Source organism: Engraulis encrasicolus, chromosome 18, assembly GCF_034702125.1.
Source record: "Engraulis encrasicolus isolate BLACKSEA-1 chromosome 18, IST_EnEncr_1.0, whole genome shotgun sequence".
In the NCBI taxonomy this organism is placed as follows: Eukaryota; Metazoa; Chordata; class Actinopteri; order Clupeiformes; family Engraulidae; genus Engraulis; species Engraulis encrasicolus.
Window position 1 is genome coordinate 35,775,556 of NC_085874.1, and position 27,500 is coordinate 35,803,055.

The window sequence follows — 27,500 nt, forward strand, 5'->3', positions numbered from 1 at the left end:
GCCCCCCCTCTCCTTCTTCCCATTTTTTCTTTGCTTCCTTTTTCCTTTTCCTCCTCCTCTTCCTCTTGATGTCGCCTTCAGGGCCTGGATAACCTCCCTTTTCCCTCAAGACTTCATTCATCTGTTATCTTTCTTTCTTTCTGTCTCTCTCTCGCTCTCTCTCGCTCTCTCTCGCTCTCTCTCTCTCTCTCTCTCTCTCTCTCTCTCTCTCTCGCTCTCTCTCGCTCTCTCTCTCTCTCTCTCTCTCTCTCTCTCACCCCCTCTTGCTTCTACATCTGTCTGAAGGTGTGTGTGTGTGTGTGTTGGGGGTGTTTTTGTTATTCTAAGAAGTAACACCACCTCCCCACCCCAATCCAACCCTTAATACAACCCCCCCACCCCTCCCAGTTGCCCTCTTGCACCCTGCCACACATCTGGGGCCTGTGTTGCCGTTGTCATGGTAACAACTGGAATCCCCCCGTCACGTCCCGTCCCCCCCTTCACCCCCAACTGGAATTTGGCACTTGTCGCCCTAATGCCTCCATCTCCCTCAGAAAAGCTCTGTCACCCCTGCGCTCACCAGATGCACAAGTTGAATTCCTCAACACACTCAGGACAACCATGCACCCACCCACGCACGCGTGTGGGACACAGTAGACACACACACACACACACACACACACACACACACACACACACACACACACACACACACACACACACACACACACACACACACACACACACACACACACACACACACACACACACACACACACACACAATCACCACAGCAAGCCCTCAGCTGTCTATAGACAATCCAAGGAAGAGCATACACCTTCACTCGTTCATACATCTGCCGGCAGTAAGATCACGGAATTCCCTACCTTTGACGTGTGTGTTGTTTTTTTTGTCCCGCGTGGGCTGCCGTAGCAGCCTCCAGAAAGCTAATAGCAATCCATGGAGGGTGGGAGATGGTCTGATCTTACTTTGCCATTTAAATTCATTGGAGTTCTGATTGAAATTAAAACCCTTATTGTGCTTCATTTGCATGACCGTTACGGTATAGGGTCGCAACAGCATACAAATAACAAAACAAAAGTGTGAATAGTGTTAGCTTAACCAATCAGCAACGGACTTCGTGAGTAAGTTCTGTGTCACCACTTGGCTAAACAGTGAGCGAACCAAGCTAGGAGGGGTTCGCCAGACTATGTCCGGAGCCCAAGTCTTTGGGTGGAGTGAATAGGATGGCATCGCCAGGCTATGCCGTAGGTAACGTTGGCATAGCTAGGGATAAGATGTGGCAAGCCCAGGCTATTCCTCCCGTGGCCATGTGTTGTGGTGTGTTTTTTGTCCTGCGTAGGCTGCCGTAGCTAGCGGTAGCTTGCCGTAGCTAGCCGTAGCAGCGGCTGCCTTGGCTGGCGGTGAGAGCTAGGGATCGGGGACTGTAATGGAAGCTAATCTGCTCGCCAGCTAATCACGTTAGACTGTGAAGGCGAGGCTATGTTATAAGGCTCTTAGCACCCCGTGCGTGTGTATGCGTTTCTGTGTATGTGTGTCAGTGTGTGTGTGTGTCCGTGGTTGTATGTGTTTGTGTCTGAGAGAGAGAGAGAGAGAGAGAGAGAGAGAGAGAGAGAGAGAGAGAGAGAGAGAGAGAGAGAGAGGCAGTGTGTACTTGTGTGTCATTGGATGACACCATTGCTGTGTATCTTTCCTCCTCTCTTCACTTTTTCTCCTCTCCTCACCTTTCTGCTCCTCTCCTCGTTTCTCCTCTTTTCTTTCCTGACGTCTTCTCTCATTTCTTCTGTTTGTCGCTTCGTCTCTTGTTCTTATCGCTTCTGTCTCTGCTGTTTTTCGGTATTCTTCACTCCTCTCCCTTATTTCTTCGCTTGCATTCCCCTGTTTTCTTCAATGTGCTTCTTCGCCTCTTTCTTTGCTGATTCATTCGTTTTTATTGCTTTCCCTCTCTGTCTTTTCTTTTCATTTAATCGTTGTAGCTCCCTCTGTCCTCCTCTGTCTCTGTCTCTCTCTCTTTCATTCTCTCTCCCCCTCTCTCTCTCTCTTTCATTCTCTCTCTCTCTCTCGTTCATTCTCTCTCTCTCTCTCTCTCTCTCTCTCTCTCTCTCTCTCTCTCTTTCTCTCTTTCTCTCTTTCTCTCTCTCTATCTCTCTCCCTCTCTCTCTCTCTCTCTCTCTCGTTCATTCTCTCTCTCTGTCTCTGTCTCTGTCTCTCTCTCTCTCTCTCTCTCTGTCTCTGTCTCTGTCTCTCTCTCTCTCTCTCTCTCTCTCTCTCTCTCTCGGTAACGCAATAGACAAATTAAGATGGGTCTGGAAGGCTCCTCTCTGTCTCCCCTGTGATCTCGCTCTCTGTCTCTGTCTCTGTCTCTCTCTCTCTCTCTCTCTCTCTCTCTCTCTCTCTCTCTCTCTCTCTCTCTCTCTCTCTCTATCTCTCTCTCTATCTCTCTCTCTCTCTCTCTCTCTCTCTCTCTCTCCCTCTCTGTGTGTGTCTCTCTCTCTCCCTCCCTCCTGTGTGGCTGCTGCTGCAGGCAGGGCAGGCAGGCAGTCGGGCGAGCGGTCGGGTGCCGGCTCTAGGCCAGCTGGATGTGCACTGGTCCGAGTAAATGTTTGCAGTCGAGTCGAGGCCTTCACAGCACAGCTCTGAAGTCTCTCCCGCCCGGCAGCCATAAACTCCAGCGCTCAGGCTTTTATAAATGAGCTAATGAGAGAAAAGAAAAGAGTGGGCTTCCCTCTCTCTCTTCTCCCATTCCTTCTCTCTCTGTCTTGCTTTCTCTGGCTCTTTCTCTCTCTTTCTCGCGCTCTCTCTCTCTTGATCTCTCTCTCGCCCCCCTTCTCGCTGTCTCTCTGTCTCTCTGTCTCTCTGTCTGTCTGTCTCTCTGTCTGTCTGTCTGTCTGTCTCTCTCTCTCTCTCTCTCTCTCTCTCTCTCTCTCTCTCTCTCTCTCTCTCTCTCTCTCTCTTCTCGCTGTCTCTCTGTCTCTCTGTCTCTCTCTCTCTCTCTCTCTCTCTCTCTCTCTCTCTCGCTGTCTCTCTCTCTCTCTCTCTCTCTCTCTCTCTCTCTCTCTCTCTCGCTGTCTCTCTCTCTCTCTCTCTCTTTCTCTCTCTCTCTCTCCTCCCCTTCTCTCTTTGTGTTTGTGTGTGAAACAGAGTGTGCTTGGGTGTGTCTGCACTCATGCATCTGTGTGTTTGGGTGGGTGTTGGGAATAATTTAGAATATCCACGACTGTCGGTAGACTGACTGAATGAATATAATAGAACAATTATGCTTTGAATGCTTTGACTATTGAGTCTGCCTGCAACATGGTTTGAATATGTGTATATACTATAGTATACTTCAGGGACTTTGATCATGCTGTCCTCAACTTTTCTATTTTGGTAATGGCTGATTTTACTTTACGTTGTATATGGAAACAAACTTTTACATTGCCCTGGCCCCTTGACTTGATTGTCTGTCTCTGACCACTCTGCCCCTGTTTTTCTTGTCCTTTGTACAATGGAAAGTACAAACAACTTACGGCACCTTGCCCATGACTTGACTTAGTTGGGCATCTGTCTGAAAGCGAAAACCAAAGGCCCACCTGGGAAACTCCAACTCCACAGCACACAAATGCACACAGCACACGAGGGCACACTGCGCACAATGGCATTGCATGTATGCCTTGCCGCCTGTGCATGGGGGCAGCCGTCTCTGACCACTGTGCCCCCCTGTTTGTTTTTTACCCACAGATATGGATGAGTGCGCCTCCAGCCCCTGTGCCCAGGGTGGCACCTGTATTAACATGGAAGACGGCTTCGAGTGCCTCTGCCCACCCCAGTGGACGGGCAAGACCTGCCAGATCGGTAAGTACCCTAAGGCGGGACCTGAAAGCCAATCCACGGCCAATCACAAGCCTCCTCCTTCTCGCCTCCAGGGTTTTCGGCTCCATAGCCCAACCAATCAGCATGCTTTTATGTACAATGCATCCAGTTGAGTGTTGAATTGAATTGATCTGCGTCCGATTTGCAGTGATCAACAAGGCATCCAGCGTGTGTGTCTGTGTTTGGTATTCTTCGTGTGTGCGTGCGTGTTTGTGTGCGTGTCCGTATGAGTGTGGAAGATTACTTGAATGTGTTTGCCGTTTTTTCCCCCCTACAGTTTCTGCATTAATCAACGTTTTGCGTCGCAGTGTGTTTTTTTTAACCATATATGTATGTGCATTGGAATTTGTGATTGGAATGTGTGTGTTTTTTGAATATGGCTCTCTTGTGTGCTCTCTGGAACCCCACTACAAAGACGAAGACGACAACAACAACAACAGTTGGATTTCATTCATCAGCATTGAAGCGGGGTTGGGTGGTTGGCTCGCTGTGAACAGGATCAAGTTACATATAGTAGCTGCTCCAAACTATAAATAGGCAGCGACATAATGGACGGGCCAGGCAAATAGCCCACTGACCTTTACAGGCCTTAAAAAAACAGCCGGATGAATGGATGGATGGATGGATGGATGGATGGATGGATGGATGGATGGTTGGATGGATAATACTGGTCCTCTTCTTTTTGTCATGGCTTCGTTTTTTTGTTCTTGTTAGAATTATTTCCACAACTCAGGAGAACTGCGACATGGCTTTACAGGATTTTTTTTTTTTTTTTTCGTTGGATGGATGGATGGTTGGATAGATAGATAGATAATATTGGTCCTCATTGTTTTGTCTTGGCGTCGTTTTGTTCTTGTTAGAATTATTTCCACAACGTCAGGGGAACTGCGACATGGCTATACAAGAATTGTTTGGGTTTTTTTCGTTGGATGGATGGATGGATGGATGGATGGATGGATGGATGGATGGGTGGATAGATGGATGTTTGGATAGATGGATGTTTGGATAGATAGATAGATAGATAATACTGGTCCTCATCTTTTTGTCATGGCGTCGTTTTGCTCTTGTTCTTCTAATTATTTCCACAACTCAGGAGAACTGCGACATGGCTTTACAGGATTTTTTTTTTTTTTTCGTTGGATGGATGGATGGATGGATGGATGGATGGATGGTTGGATAGATAGATAGATAATATTGGTCCTCATCGTTTTGTCTTGGCGTCGTTTTGTTCTTGTTAGAATTATTTCCACAACGTCAGGGGAACTGCGACATGGCTTTACAGGAATTGTTTGGGTTTTTTTTCGTTGGATGGATGGATGGATGGATGGATGGGTGGATAGATGGATGTTTGGATAGATAGATAGATAGATAGATAGATAATACTGGTCCTCATCTTTTTGTCATGGCGTCGTTTTGCTCTTGTTCTTCTAATTATTTCCACAACGTCAGAGGAACTGCGACATGGCTTTACAGGAATATGTTTTTTTTTGTTGGATGGATGGATAGAAGGATGGATGGTTGGATAGATAGATGACATTGGTCCTCATCTTTTTTGTTATGGCATCGTTTTGTTCTTGTTCGAATTATTTCCACAACGTCAGGGGGAACTGCGACATGGCTTTACAGGAATAGTTTTTTTACCCTCCATGGAGTGGGGTTTTTTCCCCTCCAAGCAGGCCAACCAAACAAGCAACAGCAACCTGACCCATTCCAGAAAGGTGTGTGCATGCGTGTGTGTGTGTGTGAGCGCGCGCACCTGCGTGTATGCGTAGAGGTGGTGGTTGGAGTGGTGTTGGTGGGGGCTCGGCTTTCGGGCCGAACCCTAGCCCCCAGCTAGTGTTTCGGGGCCGCTGTGGCCCGTTCGGCGCATTGGGTTACAACGTAGGGGTGTGTGTGTGTGTATGTGTGTGCGCGTGTGTGTGTGCGCGTGCGTGCATGTTGTGGGGACGCTTGGCGGGGGCCCGTGCTAAAATATTAATTGGGGCTCCCGTTGAGTGGGTGTCTGTTTAACGTGTGTGTGTGTGTCTGTGTGTGAAGAGGGTCCAGAGTATTACGTTAGCTGAGCGGTGTTGAATCAGATTGGTGGGTCCTGGTGGTCGTTCGGGTGGTGCTGGTGCTGATGGCGGAGCGGACTTGGGGGAATACAGCCTGGGGGGGTGGATAGGGGGCTGCTGTTGCTGTCCACATGGTTGGTTTGCGAGGGGTTGGCGATGATGGGCCGTGCTGCTAACCCAACAGCGGAATTGTTAGGTGCTGTGGGCGGCCATAAGCCAATGGACAGTATCAGGTTAGGATGCGTGGCAGGAGCTGCAGCAGGAGAAAGAGAGAGAGCACAACAAAGAAAGGGAGGGAGGGAGGAAAGCATGAGGGAAGCGAGAGAAAAGGTGCAATTACTGAATTAGAGGCTTGACTCTTTCAACTGATCAGTTTTCCAAGTGTCCTTTTTGTTTTTTTTTGCTTTTTGTTTTGTTTTTTCTTTCTCCTCTGGTGGTGGGGCTTGCTGCAAGCTGGCTTCTCGGATCTCATTACCCTTTCTTTCTTTCTGTCTCTGTCTCTGTCTCTGTCTCTCTCTCTCTCTCTTTCTCTCTCTCTTTCTCTCTCTCTCTCTCTCTGTCTCTCTCTCTCTCTCTCTCCTTGACTCCTCCACAGATGCGAATGAGTGCTTGGGGAAGCCTTGTGTAAATGCTTACTCTTGCAAAAACCTAATAGGTGGATATCACTGTGACTGCTATAAAGGATGGGCTGGACAAAACTGTGACATCAGTTAGTATCCCTTCATTACCCCCCCCCCCTCCCCTCCTCCCCTCCTCCCTCCCCACCTCTTACGCCACCTGAGCATTCCAATATGCGACCTTGCGTCCTCCACTTGTGCTTGTGGCCTCACGTTTTGCTGATGCCCCGCCTCCGTGGAAAAAACAAATAAGTTTCCCTGCTGTCAGCCTATCCAAAACAATTTTTGGGGGACTATTCTTCATTCACCATCCAGTTTGCAAATGAGAAAATGAGCTTTTGCGAGATATTGAAATATAACGCTGTTGTCCGTGATGTCATCATGACATATTACTTCCTGGTACGAGGCCACAAGCGCAAGTGGAGGACGCAAGGTTGCCTATTGGAACGCACACAACCTGTGCCAAAGGTGCCCGTTTGAATTCGTCTGCCTGGTTGACTTGTCAGTGGCTGGCCTTTTTAAGGCTGGAGAAATGGTCTGATTTATTTTGAACTGTGTTTGAATTTCACCACCACAGCATACAACGTATACACACAGGACTCGTTATCGAGTGGTGCGTTATCGTTACTTATGATGAACCTTTCCAATGAAGTGAAGTAATCAGCCATTCACGAACAAACTGCATTACGCTTTTAATTGAACCAACCTCTTATCCACTCCAGCCAGACGTTTTCAAACACCACAAGTCTGTCTCGCGCGCAGTGCTCTCTGTTCCTTCACAGTCTTCCTCCCACGGATTTCCCTTTACACTTTCTGACTCTCTCGCAACTGTCGTTTTTTTCCCGCCCTTGTCTCTCCCCTGTCTTTCCAAAGCTGCCTATGTTCACTGGGCTGTTATGGCGGTTCACCACGTTTAGTGGTCACTAACGCCACTTCTGCACTACTTGACTACTTCCTCTTCTTCACCTGCTGTAGAGTCGCCACAAAGCGTTCCTCTGTGCCGTCTGTCGTATGCAGGGACACACGCGTACACACGCACCTGCGTCATTCGTATCACCTGTTGTCACCGTTAACCGCCTCTCGCTGTTTAAGTGTGTGCGTGCATGTGTGTGTGCGTGTGTGTGTTAACCCTTAACCGGCTGTGACGCACTCTGTTTTTCCTGGCTAACACAACTTGATTAACCAACGCTTGGGTTTCCACTTCAATAACCATAACTTCCTTGTACTGTCGTAGTTTTTTTGTTTTGTTTGTTTGCTTTTTTGTTTTTTGTGTTTTTTTGGTCCTCAGAAAGCCTAATGGTTACTTTGTGCCTCACAGATCGAAACGGATGCAGTGGGCAGTGTCAAAATGGAGGAGTCTGCAAGGTGAGTCTACAGCATTACAGCATGCTCACCTGTGGTGCTCATAAGAGTTAAGTAGAGATGACGGGAAGCTTAGCTTGAGAAGGAAAACAACAATTACATCAACAACAGTGATGATGATGATGATGATGATGATCATGATTTTCAGTTGCTTTTTGCCTCTGTTTAGCATTTAAAGTGAAAATGACCTCACACGGTCTGCATAATTGCTGTGGGTGTCTGTTTTTTGTTGTTTTTTTTTCTCCAAAAATGTTGCGTCACTTTGAGCTCACTTTTGTCGTTCAGTCGGCCATAAGGGCCGGAAAGGGGGATGCAGTGGTGCATTCGCATCCCCACTTTTGGGCTCCCTACATGAGGATTTCCGAACTTTAACTGCAGACACAAGAGTGGAGTGCAGCAGCAGTAGCATTTTTTAAGAAATAAAGAATCAAGGAAACCACCACTTTAAAACTCGTTCCGGCGCCCTTGCAGTCGGCCCCTCATCACTCATCCCTCTCTTTTTCCGTTCTTCTCTTCTTCTCTTTCTGCGTCTCCTCGTCCAGGAGGTGGCGCGTGGCGGGTACGTGTGCCAGTGCCCGGTGGGCTTCGTGGGCACGCACTGCGAGATCCAGCGGAACAAGTGTGCCAGCGCGCCGTGTCAGAACGGCGGGCGCTGCCACGTGCTGCTCGACAGCTTTGTGTGCGAATGCCAGCCAGAGTTCAGTGGAACAGTCTGTGAGGTGAGTGGCCATTACATTACATGCATCCCCGTTTCTCTCTCTCTCCCTCTCTCTCCCCCTGAGTGGTCATTACATACATCCCCTTTTCTCTCTCTCTCTTTCTCCTGACACTTTCTCTCTCTCTCTCTCTCTCTCTCTCTCTCTCTCTCTCTCTCTCTCTCTCTCTCTCTCTCTCTCTCTCTCTCTCTCTCTCTCTCGTTGCTCCTCGCATTAATGCATACACTGCCTCTATATTTCGTTTTATCTTGTCTTTCACTCACTCAGACAAACCTTTTCTGTCTCTCTGCATCTCTCTCTCTCGCTGCGTCTCTCTCTCTCTCTCTCTCTCTCTCTCTCTCTCTCTCTCTCTCTCTCTCTCTCTCTCTCTCTCTCTCTCTCTCTCTCTCTCTCTCTCTCTCTCACCCACACACACACACACACACACACACAGAAATAGGAGTACAGTAGAGTGGATGCTCAGGATGTTCTTGGCTAATACACAGCTTCCTGCTCTGCTCACTGTTCTGATGTTGACCGTCACCCCATTGCAACCAAGCATTTCCCCATCCTGCAGGACATAAATGCCAATGGAATAGCTGAATATTAAACTAGCGACGTGCACATACTCGTAGGCTATAATAGCGAAAAAACAAAGCATTTGAGCAAGGCCAAGTCTTTGATATCTCAATGTTGGCAAATGTGGAATTGCTTTTAAGTGAGGCAACTCCTGAGTTGGACCTGCTCCAATTTCCTTTCCCTGTTGGTAGTCAGGTGTGTGTGTGTATGTGTGCGCGCGCGCGTGTGTGCGTGCGTGCTTGCGTCGCGTGTGTGTATGTGCGCGTCTTCGGTAAGAGACCTACAGGCCGACAAAGATAGACGCATACTAAATCCATAACCACCTTGGCACGGGCGGGGCATTAAAACACGTCAGCCAGCCTCTCTATTAAAGAATGGACTTCCTGTTTTTGATATTGTGTAGAGCATGTTGTTTTTCAGCAGTAGAACAGCCATTGTACAAATTGCCAAATTCGGTGACCAAGCTTTTGCCATGCATGCCAGGCGGGGGTTGTAAGATTTTTATGGGTATGTTTTGTTGTTTTGTCAAGTCAATGCCAGGATGGCCGAGTCACCAGTGTGCCGGGTATGATGGTTGTGGTGTTCCAGGAATTGTAAAAATAACAACACACAAGAAAACACTGTATACAATACTATTTTCCTACGTATTCTTTTGTAGTGTAATAAAAACACATTTTCTGTGAAATCATTTGGGAATGGGACCAAAGTTGGAAGAAACCCCATTAGAAGCAGAGGTGAGCCCTATTACCACCTTGCATCATGCCCTTGTTTTTCGAAATATTCCCTGAACATCAATATGGCTGTCTGCAAGCCATATACGCAGTCACACACACACACCCACCCCAGTAGGGGAAAAACACCAGTGATGTTGCTCATGACTCACATTGCAAATTATTGGTTTTGTTTGGCAGCCGAGTCAAAGGGGTAGAAAGCGTCTCGCATGACGCCTTGGAGTCCTACACCCCCCCCTTCTACTGCTTTCATGTTGCACAGCGTAGCATTAGCCCTCTGGCATCCATTGGAGACAGAGGCAGAGAGAGAGAGATGTAGAAAGACAGACCGAGAGAGGGAGAGGAGTCAGGGCTGATCAAATTAAGGCACTGAGCCTGATTTCGGGCTTAGATGGTATTTCGTTAGGTCCTCACTGAAAACTCTTTGATGTTACTTTAGTTACTCAAAGAAAAAAGTTGTTAGCTGAACCAACCGTAGTAAACGCTAGTTCTAGGTTAGGCTTATTAAATTGTCTTTCAAAAAAGTTGTCCGCTACACCCAGGGTAGTTTCAAAACGACAAAATCAGACTCAGGACTTTTTGTACCATCAGCCATGTAGATCAGATCATCTGAAAGTGAACGTGTTCGCCTGGGGAAAACACCGGCCTCCTGATGTGATCTTGACGTGCCACCCTGACTGGTGTTGCCAGAATGGGCTGCTCAGGATGACCGTCTGCGGGGTAAAAAAAATGGGTAAAAGGGTCATTTGCGCTGGTTTTTCTGCAGATCTATAACCATTGAAATCAATAGGATGTAGTTAATTTTGGGCTGTATGTCATGCTTCCAGGCGGGGTTTTGACCTTTTTTCGGGCTGGAAATCATCGGTCTCATCTGGCAACCCTGACCCTGAGAGCGACGTCTGCTGACACCTGAAGGAAGCTCTTTGTTTCCAGCTAACAGCTAGCCACAAACATGATTACTGATAAATACTTTTGAACTCGTTGCTCCTGCTTTTGACGTCACGCCGTGTCCACTCCCTATAGACTTTGAATGCGACAGACTTGGCTGCCTAGACTTTAGAAGAACTGCTCATTAGATGAATGCTGACCTTCAGTCCATTTGTCATTTTTCCCGAGGCACATCGTCACTCAGGCAGATCAAAAACACATTTTCATTTAGCATGACGAGACTGGACGCAGTGAACCGTTTGGCACAATTTAGCATAGCGGACATTAGCATGAACTAGCGTAGTCACCGTAGCGTAGCGTAGCATAGTGTAGTACAGGGCATGAGAGAGATGTTGGTGTGAGGCCAGTGGACGTCTCGGTAGAGGGCGAGAGGTTCTAAAAATAGAGGGAGCAGGGCTCTAGTGAATGAGACGACGCTTATTTGGTTGTGCTGGCATTCTGCCTGTCAGTGGCACAACCCCCCACTGCAGGGGGCGTGGGTGGGGTGGGGTGGGGTGGGGTGGGGCTGGCGACAGAGAGGGGGGGTTGAAGAGCAAGCGTTGATGTTTGGAGGGAGATGTTGTTTCTTTGCATTATGATCATGCCTGGAGTGCCATTGCTCTCCTGTTTAGACTCTGTACAGCTCTTTCCATTGCGGAAGGGTGTGTGGGGAGGGGTGACTAGGCTCGACTTGGCTTGGCTTCGGGGGGGTGGGGTAAGGTGTGTGTGTGTGTGTGTGGGGGGGGGGGGGTGTTTGTGGGGTCGAGGAGGGCGCTGAACGAGAGAAGGGTAGAGGTGGCAGCCTGAGGGTGGAGCATGGCATGGCGCTTGGGTCTCTTTAGTTGCTCAGGGCGCCCATCCAGTTCCGCGCCAACCGATGGGCCAGCCAATAGTGGAGCAGTACCCCGCTAAAACGCCTCTGCCCCCCCACCACTCACCCGCCCACCCCCCTTGGCCCTGGCTAAGGCGGGCACTCTCGTGATCGATGGGAATGTTTTATTCAGGTTTCTGTTGCTAGCCGCCCAGCGCTGCCAGGGAAGTCGGCTCCATTTCGCCGCCTGCCTGCAGACCTAAACTCCCAGGAGGAGAGGAGAGGAGAGGAGAGGAGAGGAGGGAAGGGGAGGGGAGGGGAGGGGAGGGCAGGGGAGCGTAGACGGAAGAGAGAGAGTAGAGGACGAGAAAAGATACAGAAGAGAAAAGGAGAGAGAGGGAGATGTTGTGGAGGGGAGGGAGAGGAAAAAAGGCAGGGTAGAGGGGGCAGGGATTTCTCTACAGAGCTTCGCTCTTGCATCATTTCTCGCAAAACACCCCCACCCCCCCCCTCCCCCTCCCTCCCTCCCCCAACGGCACAGGATTGAGCAACAGCCTACGCAGGTCTGTCCCCTTAGTAAAATAAGCAATGGTGGTTCCCCAACCTGTTAGCAAGGGAAAGGACGGGAGCAGCACACAGCACAGTCGAGGCAGAGGAAGACGGAGAGAGAGAAGGAGAAAAAGGCGTCTTTCCCCTCAATAAAATAAACAGCGATTCCCTAGTCTGTGGAGGAGAGGAGAGGAGAGGAGAGGAGACGAGAGGAGAGGGGACGAGAGGAGAGGGGACAAGAGGAGAGGGGACAAGAGGAGAGGAGAGGAGGGGAGGAGAGGAGAGGAGAGGGGACAAGACGAGAGGAGAGGGGACAAGACGAGAGGAGAGGGGACAAGACGAGAGGAGAGGGGACAAGACAATAGGAGAGGAGAGGAGAGGAGAGGACGAGACGAGACGAGAGGAGAGGAGAGGACGAGACGAGACGAGAGGAGAGGAGAGGGGACAAGACGAGAGGGGAGGGGAGGGGAGGGGAAGAGAGGCCTGCCCCAGAGTCGGCTAGACGAGTGTCTGTCTGACGAGCGTCTGCACAGCTGGAGGGAAGCCACAGGAGCGGGCACTGGACAACCCAAACACCTGACATGGCAGCAGGCATCATCCGCGCTCTCGCTCTCGCTCTCGCTCTGTCTCGCACTCTCGCTCTTTCTCTCACTCTCTGTCGCTCTTGCTCTCTCTCTCTCTCTCTCTCTCTCTCTCTCTCTCTCTCTCTCTCTCTCTCTCTCTCTGTTGCTCTTCCTCTCTCTCTCTCTGTCGCTCTCTCTGTCTCTCTCTCTCTGTCTCTGTCGCTCTCTCTCGCTCTCTGTCTTGCTCTCTCTCGCTCTGTCTCTGTCTCTGTCGCTCTCTCTCGCTCTGTCTCCGTCTTCTCTTTAATCGCACACACAAACACTGACAGTCACGCATATCTGTGTATAATATAACACATCGCTCCCTGCTCACAAACAACACATCCACACCCACATTTCATTGGATACATGCACAACAAGCACACACCCTTTTTCTCACATGCATCTTCTCACATGTAAACTCTCACACACAGACACATGCATGCACAACCAAACGCACACTCCGACACCTTGTCCCGTCTCCAAAATGGCACCCTGTTTTAATGATGTGATGACTGCAAGAAGATAGAGAGTAACAGTTTTATGACTGTGTCAACTCTTTCCCGCACACACACACACATACACACACACACACACACACACACACACACACACACACACACACACACACACACACACACACACACACACACATACGCAGTCACACTCGAAGACACAAACGATCATTGCAGGACGTGCACAGCATACAAGGCAAGAGTGTGTGTGTGCGTTCGTGCGCGCTAATGTTTATTGTCGAGCCTCTGGTTGTGTGTGCACTAGCACTGGGCAAACTACTGGAGAACGATAAAGGCCTGTAAAGAAGAAATACGATAATGGGGCCGATTCTCCCTTTTACGGCCTGCGGTCTCCACAACAGCAACCACCTTACTATGGGCGCAGTCAGGAAAAGCCAGCAGAGCCCAGTTAGGCGCATTGGAAAACAATCACTCAATCAAACAAAACAAAACAAAGCAAAAGGCTGATTTCATTGACGTGACTAGCGAATGTTCTATGCGAGGCACATGGGTCCTGTTGAGAACATTGCGACAGTTTGAAAAGATAATGTTTGGAGGGCGGAAAAAGGGAGTGGGGATAGAGAGATGTTTGGTGTTTCTGGCGATGTGATGTGCTGATAATGTATCCCTGGACTATCCCCAAGTTCACAAACATATGAGACAATTTTACGGCTGTAATTGTGTGTGTCTGCCTCCCTGACTGGCTGTGTCCGTGTCTGCCTGTGCGTGCTCATGCCCAGATGATGTGTCCAGGTGTGTGTGTGTGTGTGTTTGCGTGCGTGCGTGCGTGCGTGTGTGTGTGTGTTTGTGTGCTGTCTGTCTGTGCATTCGTTTGTGCACCTTTGTCTGTGTCCGTCCGTATGTGTATGAATTCTCTTAGTGTAACTGTTTGGAGTGTGTGTCCAGTAGTGCGTGTGTACGTGTGTGTATGTTGGCCGCAGGCAGAGGAGTCAGAGGTGCACTTTGTTTATTAGCTTACGGTCGGCTTCCACAGCTTACGGCTGTTTGTTTATGTGTGCTGGGCTTAGGGGATTGGCCCTAAACTGCTAAGGCCCTGAGTCAATCAAAGCCTGCTCGCTTTTAGGCAAACACTCAGTCATGTGCATGCGCATGCGGATGCACACACACGCACGCACGCACTCACTCACTCACTATCTGATCTCGATTTCCTTCTCTCCTTCTATCTCTCTCTCAAACACTGGCTTGCTATGTTTATCTGACGTTTTCTGTCTTTCTCTATTCATGTGTCCCTCTCTCAGTTTATTTATCCCTTCTCTCTCCTATGTGTTGCATCGATGTTAGTTTTTTCCAAACAAAAAAAAGTTTCTGTTTTGATTGATCCTCATCACTCCTTCTCCCTCACTTATCTATGTCTGTGTGTGTGTCTGTGTCTGTGTCTGTATGTGTGGATGCGCGTGTGTGTGTGTTTGTGTGCGTCCAGCTACCGAACCAGCTGCCCTCGAACCCGTGTGAGCCGAACCCGTGCCGGAACGAGGCCACGTGCCACAGCTTGCTGGGCGATTTCTACTGCGCCTGCCCAGAGGACTTTGAGGGGAAGACCTGCTCCGACCGCAAGGACCACTGCAGGACGGCACCCTGCCAAGGTAGTCAAGCATCCAGAGTTCAAAATTGCTATCACACACACACACACACACACACACACACACACACACACACACACACACACACACACACACACACACACACACACACACACACACACACACACACACACACACACACACACATACACACATTTTGATAGTTGTGCCATTCATGAAATACTATATGCAGATAAAGAAGAAAGTCACGGAGCAATCTATAGACGTTGATAGTTTACTTGTTTTATTGGGCAAGTGCCTAGACAAACATTTCAACCTTGCCACGTCTTCCTCAGAGTCAAAATCGTTCTCCATCACCATTTTGACTGAAGAAGACGTGGTAATAGTGTAGGACAACATACGATCAGGACGACTGCACCCTGCCACCCTATCCATAGCTGCATGTACTAGATAATATTAGAATTTATTATAAAATACAGTATACAGAGCAATACATCAGGATACCACTGCAGAATCACAACCCTGCCAAGATATCCAAGCCTCCATAGTTAAATCCACATAATACTTGTATATACAATACTATGTATATATTAAGCTAGAAGTAGAATTCTTGAAGCGCAATATGTAGGACCACTGCATGGCTGCACCCTGCTGAAGATATCCATACTAACAAATGTAAGATAATCAAATTTCTTAAAAAAAACAATAAACAGCAAACCAACAGTTCCACTGCAGCACCGCACCCCATCTAGGTAACCAAGCAACCGTACATTTTTGACCATCTTCCAGGAGGACGCGTTTTGGCAAGAAAAGAAGCCAGTCTCTTAGCCACTGAAATGTTCTTTTCCCTAAAGCCAAAACAATTATCTCTGAATACTTGCAGGATCTTTTTTTGTTATTATTGTTACTATTGTCATCTCATTTTGAGAACTTAAGAAAGCCGATGCATGCTGGATTTTTTTTTATGTTCAGTATGACCTTGCACATTAATTAAACATTTTTTTTAAATCAAAGACAGAGTGCCTTAGCTATTCTTCATACAAGGATATGTTGTCTTGTTTTAAAAACTGTTTGAACTCCAGTATTTCTGTGTCTTCGTAATACTTATCATGCCACACCGTTCCCATCTCCTCTCCCCTCCCCTTTCCTCTCTAGTGATTGACAGCTGCACCATCGCTGTGGCGGGCAACAGCTCGGAAGAGGGGGGCGTGCGCTACATTTCGTCCAACGTGTGCGGGCCCCACGGCCAGTGCCACAGCCAGCCGGGGGGCAACTTCACCTGCACCTGCAACAAGGGCTTCACCGGCACCTACTGCCACGAGAGTGAGTCTCTTTCCACATAACTTTAGCATTCAGACTGTCAAGTCCCTTGCGCATGCTTAACACATGCATACACACACACCTGCTACCACGAGAATTAAGTCTCTAACATACTGTACACACCTACTGCCACGAGAGTGAGTCTCTTGTACATACTGTACTTAGGCTTACATATGCATTCACACTGTCTGCTATGAGAGCGAGGCCCTTGCACATACGTAACACATGTATACACACCTAATACTACCATGAGAATAAGTCTCCAACACAGTAGTTCTCAGCCTTTCTCAACCATTTGGGGCCCACTTGACATTTTCAAGAAATGTTCAGAGACGACAAGGCCCAATAAACAATGCAACGGAAATGAATAGTCAACAGCCACAAATAGTATTTATATTTTTAAAAAATGATTTCAGGACTCACTTGGAACAACCTCAGGGCCCACAGTTTGAAAATCACTGCTCTAACACATACTGTACACATGCATTCACACTCTGCTATGAGAGTGCGTCTCTAACACATACATACAGGCCTTTTGCCACAATAGTAAGTCTCTAATGCATTATGCATACATGCAAAGACTTATTTACACGCACGCACGCACACACGCGCGCCCGCGCCTTCTACCATACAAATGTGTCTTGTTTTCATATACCTGCACATCCACCTATTATTGTACAAAAAATCACTTCATCTTTCTCCTTTTTGTCCTCCCTTGCACTCAACACACACACACACCTATTATCCACTTTCACCATTATAAGTTTTCTCTATTGTGTCATGTCATTCTCTCTCTCTCCTTAGTGGGCAAGTGCAGGGGGGCAAGAATAGGGAAGCAATTTCTCAAAGTCCTCCTCTGTCTCCAGTGCCCTCCCGTCTCTTTTCTGCCTATTCACTCCGCGGCACAAAACACAATCACAATTCATTATATTTATGCTGACGGGCCATTGTGTATTGGCATCTCCATTTTATCGTTGTGTTTATTTTGTCCTTGTGCCATCTTGTAATATTTCTCTCGCTCTCTGTCTCTGTCTCTCTCTCTCTCTCTCTCTCTCTCGCTCTCTCGCTCTCTCTCTCTCTCTCTCTCGCTCTCTCGCTTTTTCTCTCTCTCTCTCTCTCTCTCTCTCTCTCGCGCGCGTGCGCTCTCTCGCTCTCTCTCTCTCTCTCTCTCTCTCTCTCTCTCTCTCTCTCTCGCGCTCTCTCGCTCTTTCTCTCTCTCTCTCTCTCTCTCTCTTGTGCTCTCTCTCTCGTGCTCTCTCTCTCTTGCTGTCTCTCTCTCTCTCTCTCGCCATCTCCCTCTCTTGCTCTTTCTCTCTCTCCCTTTTGCTCTCTCTCTCTCTCTCTCTCTCTCTCTCTCTCTCAGACATCAATGACTGTGTAAGCAGCCCGTGTAGGAGTGGAGGCACCTGCATAGATGGCATTAACTCCTTCCAGTGCATCTGCCCCGACGGCTGGGAAGGGACGCTCTGTGACTCCAGTTAGTAGGACTTCCTTCCATCATTCTCCTCCCTTTCTTTTTTGACTCTTCTTTTTTTTAATCATCTTTCTTTCTCCTTCCTATCATTGTCCTCTCTTTGTTGTTTGACTCTTCTTTTTAAAATCTCATCTTTGTTTTTCCATCGTATGTTTCTCTCTCTTTATTTACTGTATACTCTCAGGGCTAATAGTGTGAAGGCACCGTGCTTGATTTCAGGCTTGACTGAGTTTGTTTGCAAGAATGAAATGTAGTCATTGGCGTTGCTGTAATTCAGAAAGTGTTAGCAGTTTGGGTTCAGGATTTCATTCTGTATTCTGCACTCTTTTCTCTGTCTCTTTCCTTCACTCGCTCTTTCCACTCCTTCTGTGCATTTTTTCATTTTCTTCTCCACCCTTCTCTCTCTCTCTCTATCTCTCTCTCTATCTCTCTCTTTCTGTGTGTCTCAGTCTCTTATTGTCCTCGTCTCTCTCCCCGTTTCATCTCTCTGTAGTGTCTGCATTTATTCCTTAGTGTCTCTGCATCTTAGTTTCACTTCCCATCAACCCCTTCCCATTTTCCCCAGACGTGCTGTGCTGCGTCTGCTGCAGTTTCTCCTTCTCAGAAGCAGCTTTCACTTTCAATTTCCCTTAACCATCCTTGGCTCTATCTTCGCGTCTTTTTTTTTTTTTTTTTTTTTTTTCCCGTGTCTCTCTCTCCCCATTCATCAGTTCCCTCCTTTCACTCAATGCAACACGGTGTGATCTCTCGTTCATTATCCGTTATTTCTTTTCTGCCTCCTTACTTCTCTCTCTCTCACGAGTCTAGAAGGAATGCTTCTCATTGATCAGTCGTTTATTTTGCTGTAGTCTTTCTCTCTCCCCGTCTTCTCTTCCTGCCTCTTCTTCCTTTGCCTTCCTCCCACCTTTCTCTCTCACATCTGAACCAGGATAGAAGAAATGTGTACAATCAATCAGTCGTTTATATTCTCTTGTGCAATATTTTGTCCAGTAGTGCGAATTTATTGTCTTATGCGTGACGTCATAAGGTTGACACAGTCCAACTCCGAACCCACAAAGTTATAGTAATCAATGGCGGCGTCTATGGCTAGTAAATCAAAGCACAGTGGAAAATATTGTGTTCGTGGCGGTCCAAATGGTACAGGTTGCAACAAGTACAAGCTTCACTGAAGGCATCTCTCTGCACAAGTGTCTTTAAGTCAAAATTACTGGAACTGTTGCTGACAAGGAGAAGGCAAAACAACGCTGATCGTGTAGGAGGCATCGGCTTTTGAAGTGACCTATCAATGTTGTGCTCCGGGCGTTTTCCACCCCTCCTGTTGTTTACCTTAAAAAATCTGGAGACCGTGGACATGGTTGGAAATACACTCCTAGGCTACCACAAGCAGTGTCTATGGATAGTAGGTGTGCTGACGGATATCTCTAGCTCGAGTGCGACCACGGGTGAGTCTGGCCGACAGCCACTTAGCAGGATAGCAGCATGCTAAAGATGCTATTTCTCTCTGCCATTGTAGCACTATAGTACTAAGGGTCCTCGGTCAATGCGCTGCGGGTCGAGGTGTTTCGTTACGACTCCATGGCCGTCGGTCGTGGAGTTATTGCTTTATATGCAACGAAATCGCCCCAGCATCCGAGCACGAACATCTGTGTTGTGTAGTTATGACTCTATCCATGGCCGGCGGTCGTGCAGTTCTTGTGTTATGAAACAATAGCCCCTAAGCACGAACAGCTGTGTCAAAATATACCTACCGACTTCCAAATTGTCGCATAATGATGGGTATAACGCCATTGTTTATTAAGATTACATTAAAACCATGCTATTGAGCTACTTAAGCATACGTTTTTAAAGTAGCTGATAGTGCAATTTCGCTAGGTTTCAACATGTCAAAGACAGAGTGCAGCAGCCAAAGCATCGTCCCCCCCTTGTCACGTTGCCATAAACAAAAAACAAGTATGCCGCGCTGGTTGATCGATAAGTTGTCGGCATAATAATTGAGATAACGTCATTGTTTAATAAGATTTTAAAGCTGGCTTTCAAAGTGCCACTTCGGTTTCAACCTGTCAAAGACAGCGCGGAATGTCACATGATCTGAGAAACCGGCAGCTGGCTGGCACCCTAACATGCTCCCATATTTTCCAGTTTACCACAGCACATACAGCCTACACTAATAGTGTCATATGATTGATAATATCTTAATAATGATCAGCGTGTAGCCTTCGTGTAGCCTAGTAGGAGCGCGGTGCTGTTTTGTGCCCGTCGATCCTGTGCCGAATATGGCATATCTTTCCAACCCATATGGCATATGGTGGTGCATCATCAAAGAAAAGTCTACTCTTATTTGTGAGGCTTATATTCAACGTGAGTTTTTGTCACATAATGTTAGAGGTGTGTTCTTTCGACATGTCGATATTTGTATCTTAATGTTGGTTCCTTTATGAGATATGGGTCCTTCAAATGTATGATATTTCCGCAGCCAACCATACTCGCAAAAAGAGGGTGTCAACCGCATGACGTCACGCCCCTGTAAATATTGTCGCACCCAAGGCACGGTTTTAAGTTGCCGTTTCAACAAGTTATGTCCGGAAAAATTATTTAAAGTTGGATTGATATTTTAGAAATAGGCCCAATATTTAATGTGAATAATAGATGAATATTCGTTTCATTTCTTCTTTAACTCTGTCTCTTAATCTCTGCCTCCCTCTCTCTCACTTTCTTTCTCTTTCTTTCCCTCTCTCTCTCTCACTCACTCACTCACTCTCTCTCTCTCTCTCTCTCTCTCTCTCTCTCTCTCTCTCTCTCTCTCTCTCTCTCGCTCTCTCTTGCTCTCTCTCTCTCTCTCTCTCTCTCTCTCTCTCTCTCCTCCCCCGTCAGATGTGAATGAGTGCAGTAGAAACCCCTGTAAGAACGGAGGCCGCTGTGAGGACCGGGTTAATGACTTCCACTGTGACTGCAAGGACAACTGGAAGGGCAAGACCTGTCACTCACGTGAGTCATACACACACACACACGCACGCACACACACACACACACACACACACACACACACACACACACACACACACACACACCCGTTGCGCTTTTTATGGGGTGATAATGCTGTGGCCAAAGCCTGACGCTGATGTGTGTGTGTGTGTGTGTGCGCGTGTGTGTGTGTGTGTGTGTGTGTGTGTGTGTGTGTGTGTGTGTGTGTGTGTGTGTGTGTGTGTGTGTGTGTGTGTGTGTGTGTGTGTGTGCGTGCGCGTGTGTGTGTCCTCTTCACTCCGTAGGTGAAAGTCAGTGTGACGCCAACACTTGCAGCAACGGCGGAACGTGTTATGACAACGGCGATGCCTTCCGCTGTGCCTGTCCACCTGGATGGGGAGGCAGCACATGCAACACTGGTGAGTGTGTCTGTGTGTGTGTGTGTGTCTTTGCCTGTGTCTGTGTTTGTGTGTGTGTGGTACACAGAGAGGGGCTGAGGACTGTAGAAAAAAGCTTTTTTTTGTATTTTTGTATGGAAAAGCATTTGTACACCTACTGTAAGCATCCATGTTCCTATTCTTGTGGGTTAGCATCATCTTATATTATGTATGTTTTTGTGTGTTTGTGTGCGTGTGTGCCTGCCGCTACAGCAAAGAACAGCACCTGTGCGTCCAGCCCCTGCGCCAACGGGGCCACCTGCGTGGGTGGCGTGGACTCCTTCACCTGTATCTGCAAGGACGGCTGGGAGGGACCCACCTGTGCCCGGAGTGAGTGCCGTTCCAGAACACTCACACCTGAACCACCCCATTCCAGAACAAGAACACTCACACCTGAACCGCCCCATTCCAGAACACTCACACCTGAACCGCCCCATTCCAGAACACTCACACCTGAACCGCCCCATTCCAGAACACTCACATCTGAACCACCCATTCCAGAACAAGAACACTCACACCTGAACCGCCCCATTCCAGAACACTCACACCTGAACCACCCCATTCCAGAACACTCACACCTGAACCACCCCATTCCAGAACACTCACACCTGAACCATCTCCTCTATACATACACACCATGACTTACTAGAGCCTCTCAAAGACAATCTAAATTAGAATTTCTTGGTGCAGGTTTTAATTCTGATGTTTCTTTGTTTGTGTGCCACAGATATCAATGACTGCAACCCTCACCCCTGGTAAGTTAGTACTCTGTCTCTAGCCCACTTGATGCGTTTGTGTGGGTGTGCACGTGCGCGCTTGTCTCTGTGTGTGTGTGCTGGTGTGTGTGGGTGCGCGTGTCCCCGTGTATGTTTTGGAGGGGTCCCCATAGCGGTCCCTCCCCTCGTCCCTTGTCCTTTTTCTCTGTGTGTTTGCTTTTCGGCTGTCGCGGTCGGGGGGTGGGGGGGTGGCCCTCCTCTTCGCTGTAGAACACGGCCGGCCAGGCCGAGGGGCCGAAGGGATGAGGACGCCCCCTTCTATTCCTCCTCTTCTGCCCTGCTGCCCAATAACATGGGACATGGGGCCAAGCCCACGCTCAACTCCCACACACACACACACACACACACACACACACACACACACACAAAGAATACGTGCCTTTATAACCACAACAATCCACACACACACACACACACACACACACACACACACACACACACACACACACACACACACACACACACACACACACACACACACACACAAAGAATACATGCCCTTAAAACCACAACAATACGCACACACACGCTCACACTCGCGCACACACACGCGCACGCGCACACACACACACACACACACACACACACACACACACACACACACACACACACACACACACACACACACATACAGAAGGAATATATGTTCTTAAAACCACAGAACATGCATGCCCTCAGCTCCAGCTCCCAATCTCCCCCTTCCCCTGTGCGTCACCACCACATCGTCCCCATCCTCATCTGCTCACCACAACAATCCACACACACACACACACACACGCGCACACACACACACCCTGTAGCGTCACCACCACATCGTCGCCATCCTCATGGAGACACTAGGTAGAGGATGTGGAGTGGGCTGGATTTCTGTGTGTGTGTGTGTGTGTGTGTGTGTGTGTGTGTGTGTGTGTGTGTGCGCGTGCACGTGTGTGCGTGCGTGCGTGCGTGCGTGCGTGCGTGCGTGCGTGCGTGCGTGCGTGCGTGCGTGCGTGCGTGCGTGTGTGTGTGTGTGTGTGTGTGTGTGGTTGTGAGGCCATAAAGACGGGAAGATGTCGGTAAATCACCTCCCAAATCCGACAGCTCCTGAGACTCGGGGCTGGCTTTAATAGCAGGGGACAAAGGGCCTGGTGGCCCTAAAAGAGGACCCCCCCATACACACACACACACACACACACACAAACCACCCCAAACGGAGCACAGGGGGCCAGGGATTGACATGAAAGAAAGGGGGAGGTTGTTGCTCACTGTGTGCGTGTTTGTGCTTGTGCGTTTGTGTGTGTGTGTGTGTGTGTGTGTGTGTGAGTGTGTGTGTGTGTGTGTGTGTGTGTGTGTGTGTGTGTGTGTGTGTGTGAGTGCGCGTGTGTAAAAGAGAGGTATGAGGGTTGCGCTGGGCTGTCTCTCTACTCTTTCTCTCCCCGTCTCTCTATCTCTTTCTCTTGTCCTTCTCTTCCTCCCCTGTTCCTCCTTCTCTCCTCCTCCTATTCTTCAGCGTTGACCTGGGAGCAGTGGATGGGGGGATTGGGGAGGGGTAGAGGGAGGGAGGGAGGGAGGGGTGGGGAAGAGTGGAATGACATCCCTGCAAGGGGTCAGGGGGGCCATTTGCATGTGAATGGTGGGCTGCTGATGAATCTTCTTTCCATCCTCTCTCTCTCTGTGTCTCTCTCTCTCTCTATCCCCCTGTCTCTCTCTATCCCTCTCTCTCTCTCTATCCCTTTCCCTCCTTTCTTCGCCCTGGGATTCATTTTCTTCTCCACACATCTATCTGTCTTCCTCACTTTCCTTCTCCCTCTCTCTCTCTCTCTCTCTCTCTCTCTCTCTCTCTCTCTCTCTCTCTCTCTCTCTCTCTCTCTGCCTCTCTGCATGTCTCTGTCTTTGTCTGACCTCTATTCCGCTGTTCTCTCTTTTCCAACCCATCCCACTCGTCTTTCCTTCTTCTCTTTCTCCTCCTATCCATTTTGTATTCAGTTGTACCTTCTTCTGCATGACAGAGTTTATCTGAGACCTGTGTGCGTGTGCGTGTGCGTGTGCGTGTGCGTGTGCGTGTGCGTGTGCGTGTGTGTGTGTGTGTGTGTGTGTGTGTGTGTGTGTGTGTGTGTGTGTGTGTGTGTGTGCGTGTGCGTGTGCGTGTGCGTGTGCGTGTGCGTGTGCGTGTGCGTGTGTAAAGGCCCGTCCGTATGTATGGTCTTCAAAGTGTCTTTGTACACACATCACTGAATAAGATAAATGAGATGGAATATCATATATAGAGAGAGAGAGAGAGAGAGAGAGAGAGAGAGAGAGAGAGAGAGAGAGAGAGAGGAGAGAGAGAGAGAGAGAGAGAGAGAGAGAGAGAGAGAGAGAGAGGGAAAGAGAGAGAGAGAGAGAGGGAGAGACAAACAGATAGACGCCTAGACAGATAGATTACTCATCTGAAGAGGAATTTGAGGCATGTGGCAGATTATGACATTCCAAACGTTCATGACAATAAAACCAGGGTTCCCACACGTCCTGGAAAACCTGGAAAACCTGGAAATTTAGAGATATGTTTTCAAGTCCTTGAATGTCCTGGAAATTCACCAAATGTCCTGGGAAAAAATATTTTGTCCTGGATTTTTTTTCCTTCAACTTTTTCCCGATTTTGTTTGTGGTATAATTTTTACTCTTCTCCGAGTCTAGACATGACGATTGAATTTATATCCACCTATTGAATACATTATTGTCCACACACACACGCACAGTTTGGTCAGGTTGCCATCTTTGATTGCACTTATACACAGTCATATTCTTTGACTCAGTGTTGCCAAAAGTCGCTACAAGTCGCTAGTTGGCTTGCTGAAAAGTCGCTAGATGATATGATGGCGTTATATATCTCTCGAATACATGCCTAAGGTGATAATAGGCCTACAAATAGGCAGTGCTAGCACTTACTTACAAAAAATTGTAGTGCTATCTTTTTTTGGAGATCAGAGCATATCTGCAGCCCTGCTTAATCGTAGGAAATGCTTCTGACAGCAGCTCAGCGTCACTGAGGTGCTGTTTCCACGTAGCTGGATATTTTTATATGTGGATATTTTTTTCTCCTGCTTGTATTGGTTTTGCATTGGTTTTGGCCTTCCGTTTCCACGTAGCAGATATTTAAAATCCAGGTATAAAAAGCAGGAGAAAAAAATATCCTGTTTAGGGGGCTGAAACGCATTTGTTACAATGGAGGATTTTTTTATCCACATGTTGCATTTACACCTAGCAGGAGAAAAAAATACCCTGCTAAAAAAATATCCTGCTACGTGGAAACAGCACCTGAAAAGACATGTTTTACCAAAAAGTTGCTAAATGTGGATTTTAGTCGCCAAAAGGTTAAAGGTTAAAATGAACCATTCCATCTGTTGTTTAATTTATTACTTGTCCCCTGTCGGTGTGTCGCTGTGTATGCCCAAATTGTGGGTTCGACGGAGAAAACATCCGTCCTGAATTACCAAAAAATGGTCCTGGAAATGTCCTGGAAATGTCCTGGAAAATGATTTCTAAATAAGTGTGGGAACCCTGATAAAACAGACAGCAGTATATATTATATGAAGTACTAATGAACAGAGAGTTATTATATGACGTACTAGGGATGCAAATTATCGATTAATTAATTAATCATTAGTTGATAGCCTTATCGATCGACTTACGATTAATTGATAAGCGCCGCTTTCCCCCCGAAATCTCAATGCTTCTCTCAATGCTTTTTATTGTAATTAAAAATTGCGATAAAATACGACATTTAAATTAATTCTATTTCAATTCTTTAATACAAAGGTGATTTAAATATTTCCACTATTCACACTCATCTTCACACACACTCTTCACTTGCCCATTTCACCTGGATCTCTTGTCAGTTGAATTGTCGATTAATTGCGATTATTATATGGTGTGACGTCATCGGTCGAATGCTCCATTCATTTCAACGGGGCTCCCCAACGTTCGCACGTCTGTTATTTTTCGATAACGGACGGGTTGGTCTATAACAGACCGCTGTCAATGGCAACACGACTTTTCACTGCTAAAGCGACTTTTCAACAAGACTCTAATCAGCTGCTGTGATAGACTACACCTGTTGTCCTGGCTACCTAGCTGTTGCCTAGCGGTGTTCCACAACGGCACTGTTTTGTTTTGCGCAGCAACAATCTTAACATTAAATAGGCCTAAAGAAATGTCCCCGCCATGTGTGAATCATTTAAGTATATCCATATAATAAGCGGGTTAACTTTCGGCGAGTCGGTCGCTTTGTGGAATAGCAGCACTTCAGAGAGAACAAGACCCCTCCGCTCCGCGTCGGGGTCTAAAGATTCTCTCTGTCGTGCTGCTATTCCACGGTAGCGACCTTCTCGCCGAACGTTAACCCTTACTTAATGTTTTTTAATCGATTAATGAATTGATCGATTAAAGTCGTCCCTATGACGTACTAATGTCCCTCTGAATAGAGGGTATGGAAATTAGAATTGTTCACCGAGCCTTGTTCCCTGAATGCAGGAAAAATAATGGAAATAGAACAGGTTAGACTTCATTGTCACGCAAGCATGAAATTTGTCTTTAGCTCACACTGTGTTCATTGCTCAAAACATGAGTACATGCATAGATCATTGCATCCATCCGCTAACTCTCTACAGAGAGAGAGTGAGAGAGTACCATACAAACGGCTAATAACATCATATACCAGTAAGCTATTTGATTTAAGATCCTTGTTTTTAACTGGTCATATTTGCAAATTACCCTGCGAGCCACAATAATGCAGGACCTGGCAAAGTTTATTCCACGATATCGACTTGACTCTGTAACACCCCACATATAGTAGCTGGCTTTCTGCTACCTTCTGTTCGTGTCTTGGCAAAAAGAAAAGGATCGATCGGAATGGATTACAGATTCAAAACATATTTTGTTTTTCCTCCTGAAGCACTGCTCCCATGGTAACGCCCCACCCCTACCCCCCCTCCCCCCCTCTACCAACACCTCTTTAAAGCATAGCAACCATCCGTTTATTATTCATTCACAAAGCAATACCCGACCTTCAAACATTGGCATAGCATCCGCTCACCTCAATAGATCTCTCTGCAGCACTTTCGATGGGCTTATGTAATTACGTAGGTAGGTGGTTTAGGCAGAGGCGATTCTAGGGTCAGGTGGGGCCCCAAGCGAAAATTCAAAGGACATTTGAAACAAAATCACCACTGCTGTACAAAAGTTGGGGGCTGTTATCCACAATCTGGGGCTTTTGGGGGCCCCAAGCGGCTGTGATGTTGGCTATGATTATGTCCCCTTTTGAAAGTTGCTTTGGTTATAAACCGTCTGCCAAATGCAATGTAATGTAATGTAATGCAGTGGCACTGTGTGTGGTGACTGAGAAACCGCTGCTTCATGTTTTATCCCCCTCCCCCCTGCAGTTACAACGGTGGCATCTGTGTGGATGGAGTCAACTGGTTCCGTTGTGAGTGTGCGCCTGGCTTTGCTGGTCCGGACTGCCGCATCAGTAAGTACCTTAACTGATTTGTCGCTCTACTGTGCGCGCGTGTGTGTGTGTGTGTGTGTGTGCGCGTGTGTGTGTGTGTGTGTGTGTGTGTGTGTGTGTGTGTGTGTGTGTGTGTGTGTGTGTGTGTGTGTGTGTGTGTGTGTGTGTGTGTGTGTGTGTGTGTGTGTGTGCGCGTGTGTGTGCGTGTGCTA

The 27,500-nt window shown here is 47.8% G+C and overlaps 1 protein-coding gene across 3 annotated transcripts in view; it reads left to right on the forward strand.

Annotated features, from left to right (window-relative positions):
• The window catches only part of jag2b (jagged canonical Notch ligand 2b), a 106,477-nt gene that overhangs the window by 63,925 nt on the left and 15,052 nt on the right, over positions 1-27,500 (forward strand). For 2 of the 3 annotated variants that reach the window (XM_063223548.1, XM_063223550.1), the window contains 12 exons: positions 3,721-3,834; positions 6,502-6,615; positions 7,842-7,888; positions 8,428-8,604; positions 14,736-14,898; positions 16,012-16,179; positions 17,540-17,653; positions 20,522-20,635; positions 20,917-21,030; positions 21,262-21,378; positions 21,776-21,803; positions 27,224-27,309. In XM_063223548.1, the coding sequence (XP_063079618.1) occupies positions 3,721-3,834; positions 6,502-6,615; positions 7,842-7,888; positions 8,428-8,604; positions 14,736-14,898; positions 16,012-16,179; positions 17,540-17,653; positions 20,522-20,635; positions 20,917-21,030; positions 21,262-21,378; positions 21,776-21,803; positions 27,224-27,309 (1,356 nt within the window). The remainder of the gene's footprint in view (positions 1-3,720; positions 3,835-6,501; positions 6,616-7,841; positions 7,889-8,427; positions 8,605-14,735; positions 14,899-16,011; positions 16,180-17,539; positions 17,654-20,521; positions 20,636-20,916; positions 21,031-21,261; positions 21,379-21,775; positions 21,804-27,223; positions 27,310-27,500) is intronic. The other variant, XM_063223549.1, reaches the window with a different exon arrangement.